Source organism: Nanorana parkeri, unplaced genomic scaffold (genome assembly GCF_000935625.1).
Source record: "Nanorana parkeri isolate BGI_ZX_2015 unplaced genomic scaffold, ASM93562v1 scaffold280, whole genome shotgun sequence".
NCBI classification, from domain to species: domain Eukaryota; kingdom Metazoa; phylum Chordata; class Amphibia; order Anura; family Dicroglossidae; genus Nanorana; species Nanorana parkeri.
Genome location: NW_017306548.1, coordinates 1,052,319 through 1,075,290, shown reverse-complemented (window position 1 = coordinate 1,075,290; position 22,972 = coordinate 1,052,319). Strand labels below are relative to the sequence as shown.

At 45.3% G+C, this 22,972-nt stretch overlaps 1 protein-coding gene across 1 annotated transcript; it reads right to left on the bottom strand.

Moving 5' to 3' along the window:
- Positions 1-1,603: 1,603 nt before the first annotated feature.
- On the bottom strand, positions 1,604-21,451 carry DPEP1 (dipeptidase 1 (renal)). Its single transcript, XM_018557344.1, has 10 exons — positions 21,288-21,451; positions 19,467-19,593; positions 17,353-17,485; positions 14,891-15,041; positions 12,536-12,605; positions 9,742-9,918; positions 8,230-8,314; positions 6,070-6,145; positions 5,058-5,193; positions 1,604-1,789 (listed from the first exon to the last, which is right to left on the bottom strand). Exons 1-10 carry the CDS (start codon positions 21,395-21,397, stop codon positions 1,604-1,606), a joined length of 1,251 nt encoding a protein of 416 aa, XP_018412846.1. The 5' UTR covers positions 21,398-21,451.
- Positions 21,452-22,972: the final 1,521 nt, after the last annotated feature.

Genomic DNA, 22,972 nt, shown 5'->3' with positions numbered 1-22,972 from the left:
AAAGAATGGGGACTTTAGGAGCCCATTCACACTAGTGTGCTGCACTAAAGGCTGTTTATTTTAAATAGCACCTAAATGAGGTTAGGGAGCTCAGCGATTGTTGTAAAAAAAAAATGCTGTATGCCCATGAACCAGTGACGTGCGGTACCTCTTGTTCCGGGTGAGGCATGTCCCAGCCTCGCCCCCAGCACATCTGGCCCCGCCCCTGCCAGACGAAGCTCCGCCCCATCCCGTCCCCAAGCTAGTGTAAAGGAGGACGGGCGGAGACGGAGGAGCCTCCCTGTCCCTCACTTGCTCGTTACTGCTGAGGCATCGAGATCGATGGCCTCAGTGGTTTTTCTTTTTTTGATTGGACAGCTTGGACCAATGGCGCTTTGCCATTGGTCCAAACCATCCACAGGACTCACGCCACTAACAAAGAGTAGAGGCTGTGACAGCTCTGGCTTCAATAGTTAGGTTACACAGCAGCGGGCTTCCCCACTGCTTGTGTAACCTAACTACCTGTCAAAAGCCGGATGTAATTAACAGGCAGCGCTCCGTCCATGACAGGTTACACAGCGGGGAGGATTTCCTTGCTGTGTAACCTGTTAGATGCTGAACTGAATGGAGAAAAAGCTGTCTGCTTCAGACTTGAAGCTGACAGCTTTTTCCTCCATAATTCTAGGTGAGGCTCTGCTTCCCCTGCCTCCCTACTGCGCACACCCCTGCCATGAACCCCTTAAGGACCAAGCTTCAGATGCTTGTCTTTCAGTTAAGGACCAAAGCAATTTTTGCTATGTGTGTTTAACCGCAATTTCCATCTTTCTCATTTATTGCAACAACACATATTATATATCGTATTTTAGAGGACAAAAGGGTCTTTCATTTGATGTGACATATGCATATATAAGTTCTCATTTAGCGCATGACGGAAACTTAAACCCATGATGGAATTATTCTGTCATGGGTCCTTATGGGGTTAAATGTTTGTGGTGCATTATCAGAACATTAAGACAATGAATGGGTTGCAATAACATAACACATGGTGACATAACACACATGTACTAGTATGTACGGGCCTCTAAACATAAAACATTTTCATGAATCTAATTGGGTATTTGAGGTCAGCTCTGGCTATTTCCATTATCAGCATGTAGTTTCAGCATTTTTTCAGTCCCTGTTCCATTTTGGCTTGGCGTCCACATCTATGTTCTTGGATTTGCTACAATACCAGAATTTTCCAGCTGGTAGAGCTGCAGGTGAAATCTGAAATATCTTCCTCATGGGCCACACGGACACTTTCCTCCAATCAGATGTTCAAACTTGAGAAAGGACGAGTGGAGTCCCTATGGGTTACTGAACAATACTAGGAGGAGTTTCCTTGGCTCGCGCCCCAATAGAACCGCCCTGTAGTCTAATCAACTTTCTGATGCAGAATGGCAAAACAAATTAACAGCCATCCTTTTAATTAAAAAACAAAAATAGTGCACAGTTTAAGTCAAAAAATTAGGCAATAGAAACAGCCCAGCATCCTCATCAGGTTCCTTTTTTGGCCCTCCACTGAGTATTTTGTCCATGATTGCAGCATCAGTCTTTGTGTCCTGTGATGAGTGAAAAAACCGCTTCACAGTGATAGGGCGCATATCAGACAGAGAAGGAGAAGCCCATATCCCAACAGCTGATTGTTAGCTGTGCCAGTGGGATCGTCAACTGGGATTTTATAGCCCCAGAGAGTGTGACAGCTACTGTTAATCTCCTTATAGGCGATGGGTTCATCTATAGGGGTATCCGCATTCATTCTAAGACTTGTCTGCAAGAAATAAATAGATGCATGATTGTTTTTGAATGGTTAAATAAATACAATAATCCATCATCCACCCATCAGGCCCCCACTCAACTTAGACCCCTACCTCTCAGACAGGCTGGACTCACTTGTGGCGCTTCCCTCCCTACCTTTTGTTCTTCTTTGACAACGGACGCCCCCGGTCCACACAAACGTGGAGTAGCACACTGAGGATTCCACCTTCCAGCCCCCACTTCCTAAACCCCCCGCCCCCTGAAGAAGAGCGCTGTGCAATGGGACAACTCTCCTAATTTTTCAATACTTCTTTGCTGCAGCTTGAGCCAACACTGGACCAATTTCCCATCCTTTCTCGTCCTGACAGAAAGTAAGAGAAAATCTCTCCAAAGGGGTACAGACTGCAAATTAATACTTCATAGGTTCTAGTCCTACATCACTCTGCCCGAATAGTGAAAAAATAAAAAAGTTTGGCTTTCATACTGAATGTTAAAAAAAGATTGATGTCCATATAAGTCAACCTATCAGTTGGTCTACAGCAAAACAAAACCACTGGAGTAACATTCTAGATGTGGTCACACAAGTGAAATACATAGAGGTATATTATATGGTCAAAAGTTTGTTTCGAACCATCACACCTACCTATGTGGCCAGAATTATGTCACCACTACTCCAAAAATGTGATTTCTGTTGTTTGTGATATAGGGTACTGTTAATATTACAGCATACTAAGGCATTTTAGACAATTTTGTTCTTCCAACCGTGTGGCAACAGTTTCAGGAAGGTCATTTTATGTTCCAGCATGACTGTGCTCCATGGTTTGATGGGTTTGGTGTGAAGGTACTGAAGTGGCCTGCACAGAGCACTGACCTCAACCCTGAACATCTTTGGGATAAATTGGAATAGCAAATATGAGCCAGGTCTTCTCATTTAACACCACTACCTAACCTCACAAATGTACTTTTGGCTGAATGGGCACAAATTCCCATAGACACACATTTCAAATCTTGTGGAAAGCCTTCCCAGATAAGTGGAGGCCGTTATAGTTGCACAGGGGGTCACCTTTATATCAGTGCTTATGGTTTTGGAAAGGGATGTCCAACAAGTTCATATAGATGTCTTGATCGTACACTAGACAGGCAGATTCAGAGTAATATACAGGTATCATCAGGTGACTGGACACTGGCCAGAGCTGTGAGGACCCTCATATAGCCCCTCCTACTCCAGGAAATCCATAAAGGGTTATTCACATAAGGGTGAAGAGTTTGGAGAAGGAAGGAGAAGTGAACAATCTAGGACAACATAGCTGATTGGAAAAATTCTCCAATTCAGCTCACGTTCCAGTTCAGCTATGTTGGCCTAGATTGTTCACTTCTCTGGCCTTCTCCAAACTCTTCACCCTTTTGTGAATAACCCTGTTAGTGTTTTAGCAAGCAATAGAGGGGAGGGTTCTGTACGCAAAGAAAAACAGATTTTACCTGTCAAAAATCCTACAGTACAGGCAGAGTCAGAGACAACTGGGCGATCCCCAAGCAATAGAAATCAGTGATGCCTGAACACGCACCTGGTAGAAATTGGTGCATGTATGAACAAATGGCCAGGGGGCAGCCTTGCAATATGCAACGCATATGCTCAATGCTGAAAAGCCCAATAAGCACTAACACATCTGGTAGAGTCTTTACAGGAAAAGACAGAACCTTCCCTTTCACAGAATAGGTATGCACAATGACCTGTCTGATCCACCTCAAGTTGGATAAAGGAAGCGTCCTGCGGGATAAACAAGGAGACAATACAATTGTTGGAACAAAGCTGTGGCCGACATATAAACTCGAACATCCAAACCACATTTAAACAGTGGAGGGAGACTTCCTTAGGATGTTTATGAGACAAGGCAAAATGAGGGAAGGATAATGCCCTCATTAGGATGAAAGGAAGACATCACCTTAGGCAAAAAGAATCCTTGGGACTGAGCACAATGCTATTCTTGTGAAGAACTAGAACAGGTTCCTTGCATGATAGTGCTGCCAGCTCCGAACTGTTCTACCAGAAATAATAGCGACAAGGGAAGCAACCTTGTGTGTAAGATCTGCCAGAGAGATATATCTGATAGGTTTACAGGAAGCTTGCTGAAAGTAACAGTTTGAGATCCCACGGCATCACTGGAGGGCGTCTAGGAGGGGCTACATGAGCAAGTCCCTGGAAAAAAATCTTAATCAGGGAATGAGAGGCCAAAGGCTGTTGAAAAAGATTGTTCAAGGCCAATATCTGCCCCTTGAGTGTACTTCGGACTAACTGTTAATTGAGTCCCAATCGAAGAAAGACCAAAATGTTTCCCACAGAGTATTTCTGAAGATAACATTTCCACTGTTCACATATAGCAAAGTAAGTCCTCCAGGAATGATGATACACCTTGCAAGAAATGGAATTCCCTTCCTGGCCTGCAAAAGTGTGGGAATCACAGAATTGAATTGAACCCTGTCCCTCGGGAGCTGGGCTTCAACCGTCAAGCCACCAAATCCAGTGACTGAGAAGCAGGATGGAACCCCAGACCTTGAAACAGGTTTGGAGGATTCTAAAACAGCCACAGGGAATACACCAATATCTGAAAGATATCCACTTACCATGTCCAGCACTGCAGGTAGAGTCAAATTGCTCTCCGCTCCAGAACATGGATAGTCTAGCTCCCCTCGCTGACTAGGTCCCCTCGCGGGGGGGCGTATTGTGGAACCTGGCCTTGGGGCGGCAGGGGGAGTAAATCCGGCCCTGCCCCTATACGGTCCCAACAGGCTGGCATGCATCTTTCACACCATTCACTGCAGTGGCAGAAAGGTCTTCCCTAATTATACCTGCATATTACCCAGTCATCTCTGAATCTACCCGTGTCCTATACTGTACTCCATAGAAAATGGTAGGTCCCGCCGCACTCCTCAAAGCATATCCGGCCAAATAGCAATGTCGGTGCTCGAAGTGATACTCATGGATGGCGCCGTGCACAGGTTCACAGGTCACATTGTCACCCTGATGAAGGGACCCTGTGCGGCCCCGAAACGTTGGTATTTTCGTTTGTGACGACTTGTCCAAATAAATGGATGTTTATTATTTGAACATCATTTATCGAGTGCTGGTGATTCCTGCTTTTCTATACTGTACTCCAAGAAACAGATTTTACTGGTAAGGCAAAATCCAAATCTCTCCTTTTATATACATCCCAAAATGTTTGCTTTTTGGCTATTAATTGCTTTTTGACATTAAGCGGTGATGTGCCAGTTTAGAAACTCACCTCTTCAACCTCGCGGAATACTCTTAAAAGATTATTGGCCAATGCAGCCTTAAGTTCTTCCTCAGTCCATCCTCTTCTTAGCAGTTCAGCTACAAGATCTGGGTATTTGGATACATCGCCCAGGCCCTCAGGAACTCTGCAGAGGGGAAAATTCTTTGGTTACACTTGAACAAAATTTACAATTTTAGAACCCCATATATGATACATGTACATCAATCTCCTGCTATTGGTCAAAGTTTTCTGTTTCCTGTCAGCCTTTTATAGTTTAGTGTAGAGCAGAACAAGCATGGAACAAGTAGAATTTCCTTTTACCTGATTGGCCTCCACGATGTGTAACTGCACGACCTAGGCAGCATAGTGTGAACTTTACTTACAGGATTATTCACAAAAGGGTGAAGAGGTTGGAGAACGCAGGAGAAGTGAACAATCTAGGCAAAAATAGCTGATTTGGAAAAATTCTCCAATTCAGTTCACTTTCCAGTTCAGCTATGTTGTCCTAGATTGTTCACTACTCCTGCCTTCTCCAAACTCTTTACCACTTTGTGAATAACCCTGTTAACTCCTTCTCCCGACCCAATCCATGGTGGCAACTGCGGAAGGGGTGGCAGCTGTACCTTTGCAAAATATAGTTGCGGGCAGGTAAATGCACCATCCTCCAAATGTTTAGGTTGGAAGGAGCGGGTGGTGGTCAGAGCTTTGAGCGGGCTTGGGTGAACTCAGGTGAACTGGGTTTGCACCAAGCCCAGCCTCATCACTAGTCATGAGGTTGCCAACCCCTGTTGTGACCAATATGGCTCAGTGTAAAAAAAAATGTTTCCAAGACAATACTGCTCAAACATCTCCAAGGGATTGCTTTGTGCCAGTACACTTTGTTCAGTGCAGTGACCTTTCATAGTGTTCTGGAAAAGCTCGGAAATCAACCCTCTATACCATTGTTGTAAACTGAACAGCATAACATTCCTTTTTTTTTTTTCTAACCCAAGCCCCGGCCATTGACAATATCAGCACTTACCTGGGTACACCATCATAATCGCCTCCAAATCCCACCGCCTCATAACCAGCAATTTTCTTAACGTAATCAAAATGATCTGCAAACAAAAGGAAAGTCAGATAAAAAGTTAAATGCTTTAAGTTATGTCGATGACATTTCACAATGTTTTAATCAAATATGTTGTAACACAATTCAAACTGATTTCAATCTCTTGCTATGGGAGCCATGCATCTCCTAGAGCAGCGGTCGCCAACCGGTGGTCCACAGGAAAATGTTGGTGGTCCCCGGGCCCCTCTGATGCCGTGCAGGCTGGGCCGTCATTGAAGCGGCACGGAGGCTCCAGGGCTGCCTCTCACTGACTCAAGAAGCGGCTGTCACAAGGAATGCGCGGCTTTCAGTACAGTGCGGGCTCTGCAGGAGGTGGGGCAACTCGTCAGTACCCAGACTGAGCAGGCTGCAGGAAATAGAAAAAGTGGTGAGAAGCCAGGTAATAGTGGCTCAGTGTGGGGGAAGGGGAGGCACGGGGCTAGTTGGGGGCAGTGCTGAAACGAGGGGGGGCATGTGCACCGGGCGCCGCCAACAGGGCCAGTGGCAGATTCGATAGGGGGGGGGAAACAATTAATATTATTACTGGGCCGGGGTGGTAAAGGAAAATTACCGATAGGTAAGTATACAATTTTCCGTTATATATGAGGAAACCAAATATTAGTGGTCCGTGGGATTTAAAATTATGAATTTAGTGGTCCATGAGGTCCGAAAGGTTGGTGACCGCTGTCCTAGAGGGCACACACAAGTACCAATTGTCTGCACATGTTTCTGGTAGTTAAAGTTTATTTATGTGTGGCCGGGTTTAGGGCCTTGTAATTACATACAACACCATCATTGTTTACAGATGATATGTATTCTTATGGGATCTCTTTGCTTAGTTTTGGCCTCTTATCAATGGGCAGATTTCCTTCACTTACTGTCCAATAGCCACAACAGGAAATGAGAGGAAGTCCCTCCAAAGTAAAGGGAATCCCTGGTGGTGAACAGGTTTACTAGAACTAGTCTCTTCATTGGAAGATTTTCCATCTATTCCTGTTCTGGTGGCAGCCCAAAATTTGGGATTTCCTTTTACTAAAATAGTTTTGGATTCAGTTGGTCTTTAAATATCCCATTGAAAGCGTTTTGGTATATCTATTTCATAAGCACAAAAAGAAAAACCTGTTGATCCTGCCTGAACTCTAATATAACGTCCTGTGCGCTGCAATTTCATTAGTGTTGTCCCTGTTCTCTCTGTGAACTATAGAATGCCTCCCTCTAATAGGGCATGGGAGAGGTGGAAGTGTTCTATAGACCAGTCCTAAGATGACAATGCTGTTCCTCCATATATACAGTACAGTGAGCATTGTCAACCTAGGACAGCAAGTGTGTTACTGGCAGGATCACCAGGTGAAAATAAAGAGAAAGGAGCCTAAAAAAAGAAAACTAACACAGTCACCACATCTAAGGACTAGTGATATGTATTATATAGCATTTTTGTTATTGGGTTTCACTTCAAAGGCAAGTGTTTGGTTTCACAGGAAAGGCAGGTCAGCGTTTACTATACAGTCCATGAAACAGTGTCAGGGACAGCAAGATAATGGGGTAGCAGGGCATAGGGTAACAAGGTCCAGGGAAATTATGCTTTTTTTTTTTAACCTTGTCTAGTCACAAAAAAGTAGAACCTCTCCATCAATGCACAAACTGCAATAACAAAGCTTTCATTTCTAGAACAGAGAAAGGTCAGGACCTCCTTTAAAATGTTATGGCCGGCTGAGTCCCCATTGGGGAGATTTTCTCCACTTCTTGTAAAACTGAGGATCTGACTCTTGCCCTGTGCTATCCAAATCTAAAACAAAATGTTTTGTCTGGAGAAGGCCAAACCATGGGGACAAATAAGGCAATTAAAAAACCAGACGGAGGTCCTATCCCTACACCTATCTGTCAAAAACAAAAAGGAACATGGCTTTGTCCGGAGCTGGGCTCTCATAAGAATATATGCAGTTACGCACGGAGACACACAGACAGCAGGCTCCGCCTATTTTGTGCGCCTGCAATGACACTGAAGGTGTGCAAACACATCCAAAGTCGGGGAGATGGCGTGCTGAGACCTGCATGGTAGATTTTCTTCTGCCCCTCCATCCCGCCCTTACCTACCAGCAACGTCTGATATACTGGCATCTGGCCTACACGTGACGTAGTCATTGTAGAAGTTCACCATTACCAAACCTCTCTTCTCTTTCTGATTAAAAAAAATACACAGAAATTACGTCATTAAAGCCCAAATGGGGAGATCATTACTAATTCAAATTTGAAAAGTTTTAAAGCAGTCTTAAAGGAAAGCCACAATTTTAAACAAACGTATACAGGTTCTTAATCTATCCTACTTCATACTTATTAGCATAAAAAGGCTTTAGAAGTCAGAGATCTAAAGGCACATTTAAAAAGCATTGTAGGGGTGGTCGATGACTTTGTCCTGGGACTTCTCTACCTCTTCACAAGCTTTGAGAGTAAAGGATGCACCCTTAAAGTGAATCTGTGGGCAGGCTTTAACATTTATCTAATTATATATTAGGAAAATTAGCAGTAAATGACCTCTGTAGCTGCAGGCATTGTGGAAAGATTCATACTCAAATGTCACAGCAGAAGCACTGAGGCCATTCAAGTTGTGCAGGAGTTGCTGACCTGCTTAGACAATTACTTGAATTTTGCTATCACACCAAGGGCCGTCCCAAGCGGTTACCGGGTGACACCCCACGCATGCGCGATTACGTCATCGAGCATGCGCGGCGATCTTCTTGATACCTCCCGGCGGCCATCTTGGTGATGGACGCTGGCAGAGAGAGGAGGGGACAGTCACCGGCGGGATAAGGTATGCCGCCAGGTCCCCTCCTCTCTCCCGAAACTGTTGGGCGCTCGGTCCATGACCGAGTGCCCGACTTTTCAGAAGCGTCCACTCATAGTCATTTTGGTGTCACCCCTCCAATGGTGTCACCCGGGTGCGGGCCGTACCCCCCGCACCCTTCTTGTGATGCCACTGATCACACCAATACTGTATGTGCTTCCAAAACCATGGGCATTAATATGGATTTGGCCCCGTTTTCTAGCTATAACCGCCTCCTCTCTTCTGGGGATGCTTTCGACAAGATTTCAGAGTGTATCTGAGGGAATTTGTGCCCATTAAGCCAAAAGAGCATTTGTGAGGTCAGGTACTGATGTTGTCTGAGAAGACCTGTGGCACAATTGACACTCCAATTTATCCCAAAGGTGTTCAGGAGGGATGAGGTCAGGGCTCTGTGCAGGACATTGGAGTTCCTCCACACCAAACTCATCATACTAGGTCATTATGGAGCTGGCTCTGTACACAGGGGCCCAGTCATGTCATAAAAGAAAACGACCTTCTCCAATCTGTTGCCAAAAGGTTGGTAGAGCACCATTGTCTAACATGTCTTTGTATGCTCTTCAATGGAAACCTTCACAGAAGTTAATCATTTGGAGGGGTGTCCACATATTTTTGGCAAAATAGTGCTTATCTAAAACATCACTTGTGGGTGGACTGACCCTTTATACAGTAATCAAACATTCTTCCTTTTTTGATGTTACATGGGGACCATTTAAGTGAAATTCTCATGAGATATCAGATCAACCAGCAGCTCTTCTTCTACATACCACAATCCTGAGTACATCGTCCGGCACGTTCCTTTTGTGCTTGCACACGTCGTATGCAGAAGAATGGCTGAATATCAGAGGAGCCTTTGAGACCTCTAGAGCATCTTTCATTGTCTTCACCGACACGTGGGCCAAGTCTATGATCATTCCCAGGCGGTTCATCTCCAGCACTACACTCTGCAGGGAGAAAAGAAGCCTGTGATGACCATGAATTGCAAAATGAACCACCTCCCACCCTCTCTGGAAATACAGTATTTATAATTATTTTCTGAAACTCTTAGGGCTTGGTCACACCATATCCAGTGCATTCCGGTGCAGTTCGAGCCTGAAATGCACTGGATCGCATTGGCCACCTTCTCGGGCGGGAGGGGGCATGGCGGTGCCATTCATGTCACGCCCCCTCCCTCCCTAAAACGCGACCCAGCTTGATCTGTGCGATCCAGTGCTTTCCGGGCTCAAACCCTGCTGGAACACACAGGATATGGTGTGACAGGGCCCTTAAAGTACAGTATATGTAAGTCCAGTCACTAAAAATGAATTGCTAGGATTTACACTTTAACTCAGATACAGCCAGGTAACTAGAACTAATGGCAGCCCCCATATTCCTCTCATGACAGAGTCATTTTAAATCCACAATTACATTTCAGTGCATCAAAACAATAGGTGTTCAAAGTCTAAGGGCCCATACACACCACCTGCCTTAAGGTATTGCATGGTAAGGTATATACATTTACTGCTGCGCTGTGGTGCCATTCATTTGCAATGGCACCTCAAAAAAACATCCACCACGCATATGTGCTGGAACACACCACAGCCCATTACAATGTACTGTGTCATATGTGGTGCGCTGTAAAAAAAAAATGCACCCTGCATTATTTTATATTATGTGTTGAGTTGCATTGAAGCACATTATTTTGAACCAGCTGCTTGACGCAGCTTGCTGTAACATGCCTCAATGGCCGAACATGCCCTCACAGTTTGTTTTCCCTATAAAGCAGCCAAATCCTAAGCAGTATAACCTAGCCCTTGCCAGCATGCTGTAGAAAATGACCCTTTGCACACTGCGCGGAAGCAGTAGACTCTCTGCAGAGAATTAGACCAATCAGCAAAGTCCATGTTTCCTTCTGATTATAAGGCTCTAGCTCTGACTCAGCAGGGGACTTGAACACAGTAGATGTCGGAATTGAAGCACCAATTAAAATAGTCCAGATACAGCTTTACTCCATTTGGCTGCCAAACCAGCTGCCTAAAGCCTGAAGCACTCCCATCACAACTTAATACAACTTTCAAGCTGCAGGGATTGTAGTCTGCTTATATGATTTCTCTTATTAGGTCCTGAAGAAGGGGGTGTGGTTTGGATCCCCAAAATGCATTAGCTATTCTTCTTGAATGTCCCCTGACCCTAATAGAAGAAAGTTGCATCTGGACTATTTTAATCGGTGTGGTGCTTCAATTCTTACATCTACTGTGTTCACTATCAAGCCAAGGATACTGTGAAGGTCCTTTGGATTGCGGAAGCTGCCACATTAGCCAGGAGACCCATATTCACATCATATACCAAGAGAATAACCACACGGGTCCAGAGCTTTCTTTCACACTTCTAAATATCAGCAGGAGGCGTGTTGGACCTCTGCAGAGAGACCACCGCTTCCCCGCAGAAAGCAAGAGTCCTTCTCTAAAGCATGCTGGCAAGGGGACAGGCTTGTCTACTCAGGCTGTGGCTGCTTTGTAAGCAAAATGAACTGTAAGACTTTGCACACCTTTCGTGTTGAGGCACCTGGAATGTTTTTAGCTGATTTAAACTATAAATTCAGTTGGACTTTGGTAAGAGGAGGACTGTCATAAAACATATATGGCAGCATTTTCCTTATCAGTAAAGTAATACAGAAAGGTTCGTGAGTTGAAGAAATTAAAGGAAAGGTTATTATTTATGAAGGTTAGTGGGCCAGCTGTATTTCCAGATGTTTAAACGTTTCCATCATGACACAAGAGTAATTATCCAGAGTATTAGCATATGTTGCAGAACTCTGGAGACGGCGATCCTTGGGCAGAAATACAGATTAGGTCCCTGAATTCTGCAAGACATGTTACTGTATTTTTCCGTGTATAAGACGCTACTTTTTCATAAAAGTATTTACCTAAAAATGGAGGGGCGTCTTATACACGGGGGGCCGGGAGGAGAACCGCGGTTGCGAAACTGCCGATACCTCTGCAAACTAGCCTCACGAGTGAAACTTCCGATTGCAGAGACAAGCTAACAGGTTTCCTCCAATCATGAGCCTTATGTGCCCGACGTCAGCTGATGCTGCGGAAAAACCGTAGCCAGTGCCCAGATGCAACAGGGAGCGGTAATGTCGGAGCATTCTGAGTCCATAAAATGTCAGAAAACAAAAGAAATACCAGTACCAGGAAGCGGCTGTCTTACTCTGCAAAATTTAAACTGGATGTAATCAGTTATGCAAAAGAGCATGGAAAATATTGATTTCTGAATTTTGGGTAAGAAAAGTGGGGGGCGTCCTATACATGGGGGCGTCTTATAGACAGAAAAATACGGTACATTTGGTTTCAGCGTCAAGCCAAAGGGATGTACTAACTATGTGACCTTTGTAATGGGATCTGCATCCTGCTCGCCAACCTGAATCGTGACCTACCACATGGAACATCTGTCCTAAACACTGGGAGTCTGGTACTGGAAGTGTAGGTGGGTTAGTATAGCCGACCCTACGCTAAACAATTAACCCTTCATTATCTGCCCACTTAACGACCCCTTACAGTGACCGCAATCCATTTTTACCTTTCCAAAGTCAGACAGCCCATTGCTTTTTGCTGGATCATCTCCAACATCCACCAGCCAGTTATCCGCCCTGAGTAGACAGAACAGAGAAGAAGGATTTGTTAGGGATGCTAAACAATAATTCAGGCCTATACAATTCCCCTTAGTCCAGCCTTTTATTCATTTACAAATTGCTAAGACCCCCTTCACACCTTACCCAAAGAATGCTATCAAGTTGTTTCGCAAGTTAAAGAAGAACTTCGGGAATTTGAAAAACGTACCCTTGTAGTGGGGCTACCTCTGCACTGCAAGGGTTAAGTCCTCCTTTTTTTCTAGGGGGTTAAAAAAAAAAAAAAGCAGATATAGTCACCTTATCATCAGTCCCGCAGAGGTCAGCGCTCACCGCTCTCCCCCTCCACTGGAATGTCCCTTCACATCTCACGTCTAATGCAAGTCAATGGACCTGCTTAAGACGTGATGGCGTCAGTGGTCCTAAGACTGCCAGAACCCAGGGGAGAATAGGCCGCCGAGGCCATCTATCAGTCCGGAAGGACAGAGGATCAGGTGAGTGTATCTGCTTTATTTCAGCCCCCCTTGACAAATTGATCAGTTAACCCTTGCAGTGCAGGGGCAGCCATACTGCAAGGGTACGTTTTTTTTAAATCACAGCAGTTCTTCTTTAATGTGCATTGCATTATTACAGCCCGATTATTTTGAATGGGCTGCCAAAGCAACGCAATGCAAAAACCAGGTCTGAATTTTTAACACCACACACTGCAACTTCATCATGCTGAAGAGAAGGACCCTCAAGCTGCCCATACACCTTACAATTATCTGCAGATTTTCCGTGGTCAGATGGAATACAGTTCACCAACCAATCAGCAGGGAACATGAGTTTTACTGATTGCAGGGTTATAGGCCTGACTAAGCAGGAAGCATATTGGACCTCTGCAGAGAGATCACTGCTTCCACACAGGGAGCAAGGGTCCTTCTCTACACCATGCTGGCAGGAGACAGGCTTTTCTACTCAGGCTGTGACTGCTTTCTAAAGAAATGCACTTAAAATGTATTAAGCTGATTTAAACTGAATGCTCAATTGGACTTTAGTATTTGCTTAATTTGTTTGTTTAATACTCTGTTTCTTATAGTCATCAGCACTGGCCAGCAAGCAAGGGCTACAGTCTATTTATAGTGGAGGCTCAGATCTAAAAATGATTATTTCATTCTCACTTCAGATAAAAATTAACAACATAATTTCTAGATAAGATTTGATGTCTTTGCTCACATGGGCTAACAGGTTAGCAGAGGGTGACTAATGTGGTTGTAATAGATATATTATATATCTCTTTATTTATTTCTATCTCTTTCATTAAAGCAATAACAACAAATCTGATAGGATTAAAATATGTGAAAAGTCATATCAAAAACATTAATTAAAGAGACCCTGTCACCTTTATTTTCTCAAGCCTGCCACTGAACCACCTGTCAGTGGGCACCCTTCCTATGTTGGCACAAGCCAACCATGCCCGTTTCAAAATCTGGCCCAGAGTCTCACCTATAATCACAGTACTGGAATTGCTAAGGTTATCCATATCTCTATTTTATTATCTACATCAGCGTTTCTCAACCTTTATTCATGGCACCCTTTAAATGTATGCAAAATCTGGAGGCACCCCAGTCCAAATGTAAAAAACACGTGTGGTCCCTCCAAAATCCATATCAGACCCTTATCTAAGATACAGGTCTGGTATGAATTTTAAGGGGGGACCCCATGCAAAACATAAAAAAGAATGTGGAGGTCCGACCCTTCAGACTAGACCCCCCCTTTCCCATCGGAAGGCCCATTTAGTTCAGGAACCCCCCTCCTTTCAGGTCAGATTCCCCCCTCTTAAATTAGGAGCCCCTCTTCACATCAAAGCCCCCTCTTTTCACATCAAAGCCCCCTCTTTTCACATCAGAATCTCCCTCTTTCACATCAAAAGCCCCCCTTTAGATCAGAGTCCCCCTTTCATATTAGAGTCCCAACATCACACAAGGACCCATAGCTACAGCAGCATGGCACATGGCAGGAGCTGGAGCAGGCCTGGATAGAGGCAATCATCCATTTCTGAATGGATCCCATCTCCCATGGCCCACCTTCACCATGGAAAAGCATGATGTTGTGTGAAAAATTCAAGGCACCCCTGAGAAGGCCAGAAGGCACCCCAGAGTGCTGCGAAACACTGGTTGAGAAAGGTTGATCTACCCCACTCAGGGAGGACCTGCTGCTCTTTAGGTGTCAAGAAGTTAGGAATCTGGAGTGCTCCCAGCATGCTCTGCCAGAAGCACCACATTGCCCAACCCTTTACTATGCCCATATTTCATTACAGATCTTACCATGGTGTGTTGCAGCTGTGCGTTAAAGTCATATAACGCACCCCCAGGTTGTAGAAGGTGCGCAGAACCCCCAGGCTGCTGTCAATTGAATGTCCACCTTCCACACCAATCAGACTGGCCACCTTCTTAGCTTGGAAGGCCTCCAGGATCCCTATAAAATAAACATTTGTAAATGCTGCACTGAAGCTCAATGGTGTTTAGATAACAAGACAATTATATATTAATAACCGTGCCCACGGCATTGGGAGGGTGTCCCCATGCCGATGGGGACAAGGGCCTCTTCCCCACAACCCTGACCCAGTAGTTGTGGGGGTCTGTGGGCAAGGGGGCTTATTTGCATCAGGGTACCCCTTAAAGGGGCACCCAGATGCCGCCCCCCTCCTTGTGAATGGTAGGGCGCAGGGAGGGGGGCCACTCGATCATCCCCCCCCCTTTCCTGCCCTGCCGGGCCTGTGCTCGGATCAATGGTCTGGTAGGAATGTAAGGGAGGGACCCCACGTTTCCCCCCCCCATTTTTGGGGCTGGGATCCCCCCTTAAAATTCCAACCAGACCTAAAGGGCCTTGTATGGATTTTGGGGGGAACCCCACGCATTATTTTTTTTTACTTGGGGGGGGGTCCCTCCTAACATTCCTACCAGACCTAAAGGGTCTAGTATGAATTGGGGGGAACCTCACGTTTTTTTTTTTATCTCTTCTGCCGACTGTAAAAAAAACGTACTTTCGTCCAGACTACCGCTAACGAATTTCGGAATCGTAAATTCGGATTTGTTTGCATTCGTTATTTCCTGAATTCGGATACATTCGAATCTCTGAATTTTGAAAATTTCGTCCGAATTTCGATTCATAACGAAAGGAATCGCATATGTCTAATAGAAATCCAATAGACAGCGATAACATTTTTCACTTCGAACCATTAGGCCTTGTTCACACCAAGCGCGGAGCAGATCCAGACCAGATCAGTTGCAGACCGGATCAAAACTGCGTCCAATGTATTCCTATGGTATTTTGACCTCCAGTTCACATCGCAGCGTGCGGATCCAGACCAGATCCAGAGCAGGTGAAAAAACTGCGGCAAGCCCTATTTTACCTGCTCTGGATCTGCTCTGGAACGCATCAAAAACGCAAAAACGCATCAAAAACGCATGCAAGTGCCTGAAAGCCCATGTTAAACTTAAAAAAAAAAAAATGTTTTTTTTAACCAAAACCGGCCCGGAACGCATCAAAAACGCGTCAAAAACGCAGCACAAACCACTGCACTGCGTGTGCAGAAACCTGACCGGATCTGCTCTGCATTTGGTGTGAACAAGGCCTTAGGGTTTCATCAATCCCATTGCTCAGCAGTCAATAGGAATGAATGGATTTTTATTATAATGATGGATAATCGAATCGTATTTGATAAAGATGATATTTCTGTATGTATGGACAGCCTTAGAGATATGTAACATGTATATAACACAACATTGTTTACAGATTTTTTGTATTCTAATGGAATTTCTTCTTAAAGGTTCATGCACAAGGCTGTAAATGGCAGTATAATGTACAATATGGCTGTATGTTCTCTATGGGGAGTGACAGGTGCAGTGTACAGCCACCGCCTTGCAGCCTGTACCAATCAATGGCAGGTGGTGGCTGCTCACATATATACTGTATATATATGGGAATGCATGCAAATCTGGTCAGCTACATGTGTACAGGGCCATTTATCCCTTCCTGAATGCAGACTGGTCGGGGAGGTGCATATGGCTCTGTATGCATCAAATGCATTGCATTTAATGCATATGTTTGCATGCAGCTGCCACCTGGCATTGATTTGTACAGGTTGATAGGCGGCAACTATTGCCATCCTTATAATGAGCCAGGCTGAGGCTGTTGCTTTGAGGCGGCATCTCTTTGGGTCACGTGGAGTGATGGCAAGCAAAGTGGCATGTCTGTTGTATACTGGCAGCTAAGAGCCGGGTAGGGTGATGTGTAAGGGTCATATACATCTCTCCGCCCCAGTTCTTAGCAACTTGGGAGTTTCTGGCCGGCGTCCTGTCCAGTTCCTAGCAACCTGTGACCTCACTGGTTGCCAGGAGTCGGGCAGGATGCCGGCTAGAGCATCCCGCCTGCATAAACATCTCCCCATCAAGCTTTTAGCAACCTCGGACCCTCTGGCTGGTGTCCCGCTCAACCCCTGGCAACCAGTGATGTTGCTGAGCCAGAGCTTACTGCCATGTGCGCGAGCCCTTAAATTGAATGTAAACCCCAACAATAATCTTCTCTTATTTGCTCTCTTTTGGTCGGTCAATATACCACTGGAAGCATTTTGCTATATGTTTGATGATTGCAAAAAATATCTGCTGATCCTGCCAGAAACCTCATCAGCAATGGCAGCCATCACATATCTCCTATGACCGGTTTACATGAAAGTAAATCAGATGCTACACCGCTGTCACCATTTTGCTTGTTCCAGTCCCCTCACCTGCTGTGCTGCCGACACACGAGAAATCATCTGGATATTTCTGACATATAAGATGGACGATGTCTATCTGCTCCAACGTCCTTTTTACAGCATCCTTGCCTTGGGTGTCACAGGGGACGTACGCCGCCCAAAACTACAAGAAACAGCAAAACATTACAACAGGACTGAAGGGTTTGTACTGCTTTACATTTGTGGAGGGTTTGGAGTTTAAAGAAACCCTGTCAGCAATGTAAAATAATAAACATGCAGCACCCTGTGAAAGAAGCAGCGTTATATTCACCTTTCCAGTGGGCAGTGTGTGAAAGATGAACTCCGGCAACAAAAACTTTCAATTACAATTATTCCCCAATAGTCACAAAGGATATCAATCCACTTTGCGTGCACAAAATGCCTTTGCAACTTCAATTATTACTAGGGATGCACCGATACCGACAGCACACCGATGCCAGTGCTTCCGCTAGTATGGAGTCGGCTTCCCGGGAAATCTGGAAGCCAGGCGGCGTGTCATTACCTACTTCACGTTTGGCTGGCTCCATGCTGATTGGCCAGGAAACTGGCTTCCCAGTCAATCAGCATTGAGCCGGCTTCCTGGGCAATCAGGAAGCCGGGCGGTGAGTAATGACCCGCCTACCGGCTTCCTGATTGACCGGAAAGCCGGCTCCATGTTTAATTGGCTGGGAAAGCGGCTTCCCGGCCAATCAGCATCGAGCCGGCTTCCCAGACGATCAGGAAACCGGGTCATTACTCGTCAGCCGGCTTCCTAATTGCCCAAGGAGCCGGCTAAATGTTCCCCTATGGCACAGCCGGTCAGAGTAAAGTTCCGGTATCAGGGAAGGTATCAGAGCATTTGGGCGGGGACAAGTACTCGGCCAAATACTCTGTATCGGCACTGATACCCATACTAGTATCGGTATCGGTTCATCCCTAATTATTACCTTGTAAAAGTAGCAGTGACATCATCAGTGTGATGTTCACAGCCTGTGCAGAGAGCAGAGCTGTGGGAGGGGCCCGGCAGGCCCAACCAACTATAGGCTGTCTGCAGAAAACTGCAGAAGAGGGCGGAGACAAGACCAGTCACCCTGCACAAGGAGAAAGAGCAGCAGTGACTGGTCTTTATTACAGGAATCTCCTGCGCAGAGGGGAAGTTTTACTTCTGGGTGTGCTGGAGAGCAGCAAATCCCCCCCTAGGCGTTGTGGCCTCTCCCTCTGACCCCTACATTACAACACACAATAGTGACAAGAGGCAGAACCAAAGCACACAGCAGGGGACACGCTATCTGATACATGTACGATCGCAGCGGTGTCCAGAGCTCTTCAAATGAGTTAAGAAGTAACACGTTACCTGCAAGAGAGCATAATGCTGCCTCTTTCACAAGATGCTATCTACTATGAACTACAGAACACCTCCTCCTATGTAATGGATGTGAGAAGACATGGAGATGTTTGTAGTCCAAACCAAGAGAGCTGTCTAGGATGACAACACTGCTTTTCCATAGATACAGCATGATGGGTGAGTGTCGTCACCCAGGTACAGGAAGTGTGTAACTGGTAAAAAAAAAGAAAAGGAAACTAATGCAGCCATCTTATCTAAGGACTGGTAAGCTGCAATGTATTATATTTTTGTTTTTTGGTATCAGGTATGCTTTGATTTCCTTGTAGAAGACTGAACTTTCTGTGGCCAAATGTATACCATTATTGTACCGTTGTTACAGGCAGAGGCGTCCTGAGGCCGGGTGTCACCAGGAGCAGAGACCAGGTGACACCCCGCCGCGACTTCATCGCACATGCGTGGCCATCTAATTGACGCCTGCTTGCGGCCATCCTAGTGATGGACGCCGGCAGAGAGAGGAGGGGACGTTCACCTGGCGGGATGAGATATGCCGCTGGGTCCCCTCCTCTCTCCTGACACTGTCGGACTCTCGGTCTATGACCGAGTGCTCGACTTTTTAGAGGGGTTGACACCAAATTTGGTATCACCCCTCCAATGGTGTCTCCCTGGTGCGGGCCGCACCCCCCTTGTGACGCCACTGGTTACAGGTACACATTATTTTTTGCATAGACTGAACATATTCTATCCCGGCTCCTTTCTACCATCACAACCAGCGTACACTCACCTGTCCGCCCACCCTTCCCTCTCGGAGTTTGGGAATGTTGGTGTGGGTCTCGTTCAGAGTATGCAGGTTCACTTTACTCAGCTGGTTATTGAATAAATCCAGGAGCTGCCAGGGGAGATCGTTGTGTCTGTAGAGGGAAAGAAGCATATATATGTTAGAACATGGGTGGGAAACCTCGGCTATCATGGAACTACAAATTCCATCTTGTCTCTGTCTCTGGGAGTTATTTCTGTGGCTGTCAGAGTCTTGCAATGCCTCATGAGACTTCCACAACAGCTGGAGTGCCAAGTTTGCCTACCCCGTGTTAAACCATGCCTGCCAATGTGCAGGTTATGTTTACAGTGTAAAATTCAGCTTGAAGGAACTGTACATAATTTAAATCTGAACGCCATGCAAACAGCTAAATACATATGGGAGAATTATTTTACCTGCCAGTTGGATTTGCAGTTCTACTGAGCCAGACTTGTGATCCAGGGACCCTTGTCTTATAGCACAATCAAGTCCTGCACACTTTGAGACCTTTCTACCGGCTACCCTGCTTTAAGCAACACAGCTTGGTCTAGAATCCATCCCAACACTGTGGCAGGAATGTGCTCTATGGGAATGATGGTGTTAAACTGAAGGTAGGAACTAAACTAGCATTGTGCTATCACATATTTAGATGGATACGCCTGGATGTGACAGAGACGGTAGTCTGTAAGCTCCTTCAGGGGCTGGGGTTGATGTGAATTGAATTGGAAGCTCTCAGCACTGGATATGGCACTTAATAATGGGACGGCCACATCCTAAATAAATGTACTTATATCCCAGCTCATAATTTGTCTAGGGGTCTTGGTGGTGAGGTAAAGGATGGACACCGGCGCTCCAAGGCAAATCCAGTACGTCTATTTATTCACGTACTTGTTGCAAATCCAAACACCATATACAACGTTTTGGGTTCTCACAGGATCCCCTTCATCAGGCAAACAAGTGATGAAGGGGATCCTGTGAGACCTTAAACGTTGTATATAGTGTTTGGATTTGCAACAAGTACGTGAATAAATAGACGTACTGGATTTGCCTTGGAGTGCCGGTGTCCATCCTAGACCGATACTTCGACATAAGCCACTCATTGACACCTGTTGCACCCACCTCCTATCTGATGGAGCAACGGCTGTGAGTGCGATGGGTGCACGGACTGTATCTTGGTGGTGAGGTACTCCCACCAGATTTCACAGTGTTCTAATGTGAAGATCCCCAGTCCATAGTCAGAACATAAATATAAAGAGTTCCCTAAGAGTGTAAAAGAATAACTAGAGAATACAATTGTAAGAGAAATATGCTAGCCATACATGGCTCAAATTTGGGCCAATTCTTGCTGGTTTGGCCACAATTCAAGCATTGGGTGGCCCTTTTGGTGGAAATTTGTTAGCTGAATAGTTGATCCAATCAGATGCAGTCACTGGGGTGCTGGTTGTCTGCATACAATAGCTGGTAGGGGAGGTTCCCCATATGTTTTAGTTGATGGAGGAATCAAGTATCTTCTCTCGTTCAGCCCCCATGGAAAACCAAGAAACCCAAGAAATGGAAGTATGTATGGCTAGCTTAACGCTTTCTCTATGGCCATGTGGAAGGGGATTGAGCAACAAACCAATCAGAAGAAATCTGTGATATATATCCAGGACAGTTGGGACAATTCAGTCTGTAAGTTCCCAACCAAAACTAAACTATCACATTTGGGTAAATCTGAACATTAAATGAAAAAAGCAACAAATGTCTCCTTAGGTCTTATCATGTTACAATTATGGTGTTAATGATGTTATTACAAGTGTCAGCACTCACCCATCTATGACAGGAACCTGGTCCATGATATTCAACGCCTGAGCCCGGTTTGAAAGTGCCACCTCCACACACCCACACAGCAGCAGTGCCAGAAACTGGAGGAACGCCATGGGTCTAGTGGTGCCTGGTTGGTTGTCCAGTCTAATGCAGCTCCAAGTCTTTCTAAGGTTCCCTTGGTTAGAAAGAGACAAGAGTCTATACCCTCCTTATTCAGTGTGCCCTGTCACCCGAAAAATTGGTAGATGATTGCTGAGTACCGTTATATAGCCCGTGCAGAGGAATTAATCAGTAACTTAAACAATGAGCAGATAAGATCTTATTCAGCAAGTCGTGATAATCTCATCTCAGGTAATCAAGCAATTAAACAGCACTGCAGTTGAAGTAAAAATTTGGAATATCATGAGAGGACAGCTGCACCATTAAAGGGCCGCGATCAGGAAAATGACTGTATTCGGATAACTGTGTGTGGTTAATACATTTAAAGGGCCAGTCCAGCCAAAACGTGACTCTAATAGATGCTAGTAAGTTTGACCACCTGACACTGGTCTTATATCTCTTTGGGAACTCTGTGAGACCTCTGTGATGAGTTCCTGGATCTGCAGCCTGCTGTACCCATTATGAAGGGCTCCCACTCTTCCTGTTCGATTTTTCCTTATTTTATAATATGGGGGATTATTCTTTTCAAGTTTGTTATGGATGCTACTAATTGTGTGCATATGCCTTATTAGAGGTTGATCAGCGAGAAGCCGCATGCGTTCGTCTCGGTGCCCGCCCATGTAGCCAGAAATATGCGATGCCTGTAGGTGGATGGCTCCCTATATCTAAGCTTCCTATCTAAGTAAGATGTAAATAAATGTATTATATGAGATTGTTTTGTACACATTTGAGAAGTTAGAATAATGCTTTGTATGTTTTATACATTTCAGCTCCGCCTCAATTTGCTCCTGAAGAAGTGGCACTGTCTGTGAAACGCGTTGAGAGAAAACCCCTCTGTACACCCATAGATAAGTGACCTTATGGGTAAAATAAATGTGATGGATGGATACCATATCAGATGTTGTAAAATTAGTATATAGGGGTGTATTGAGGCTTAAAGGAGAACTTTTGGGGTTAAGTTTTTTCCCCATAGTTCTCCTAAGGGTAACGGGAGGACACAAACTAGCGTCCTCCCGTCACCCTAAGCTCAGTATACCGCGAGCTACAGCTCGCGGTATACTGAGACGCCGCAGCTGAAAGGGATCCCGACAATTATGTCTGGATCCGCCCAGCTGCTTGAGTGACAGCTGGCTCTGCCTATCTAGAGGCAGAGCCAGCTGTACCCGCCCCCTCCCCCGTCCGTTCCGCCAGTCAGCGCTGGAGGATCGGAGCGGGGAGGGGGGAATCCAGTCCCTCCCCTGTCACGGCTCTCTGCCGTGACAGGATAGAGAAGTGAGCGAACGCCGGTATGTGGTCGCTCACTTCCCGATCTACTCAGCCGACCTGTGACAGTTTAATTGTCACAGGTCGGCTAGAAGTATGAGTGAAAATCACTCCCCTCATAGTTCTCCTTTAAAATTAAAAGCTAAGGGGCATGATTTTATGCTTTTCAAATTGATTTTGTACAGATAAACTTTTGGTTTATCTTAATCAAATGGAGTTTTTGGGTTCCTTAAAAGTCGATTATTTTATACTTTATAAATGATCAA

Excerpts from the sequence above, each read along its gene's own strand:
- DPEP1 (XM_018557344.1), bottom strand. The coding sequence starts at position 21,397 with ATGGCGTTCCTCCAGTTTCTGGCACTGCTGCTGTGTGGGTGTGTGGAG. Across the intron at positions 19,594-21,287 it reads CAGGTTCCTGTCATAGATGG|ACACAACGATCTCCCCTGGC; the intron begins GTGAGTGCTGAC and ends TTCCCTCTACAG. Across the intron at positions 6,146-8,229 it reads CAGTATATCAGACGTTGCTG|ATCATTTTGATTACGTTAAG; the intron begins GTAGGTAAGGGC and ends TTTTGTTTGCAG.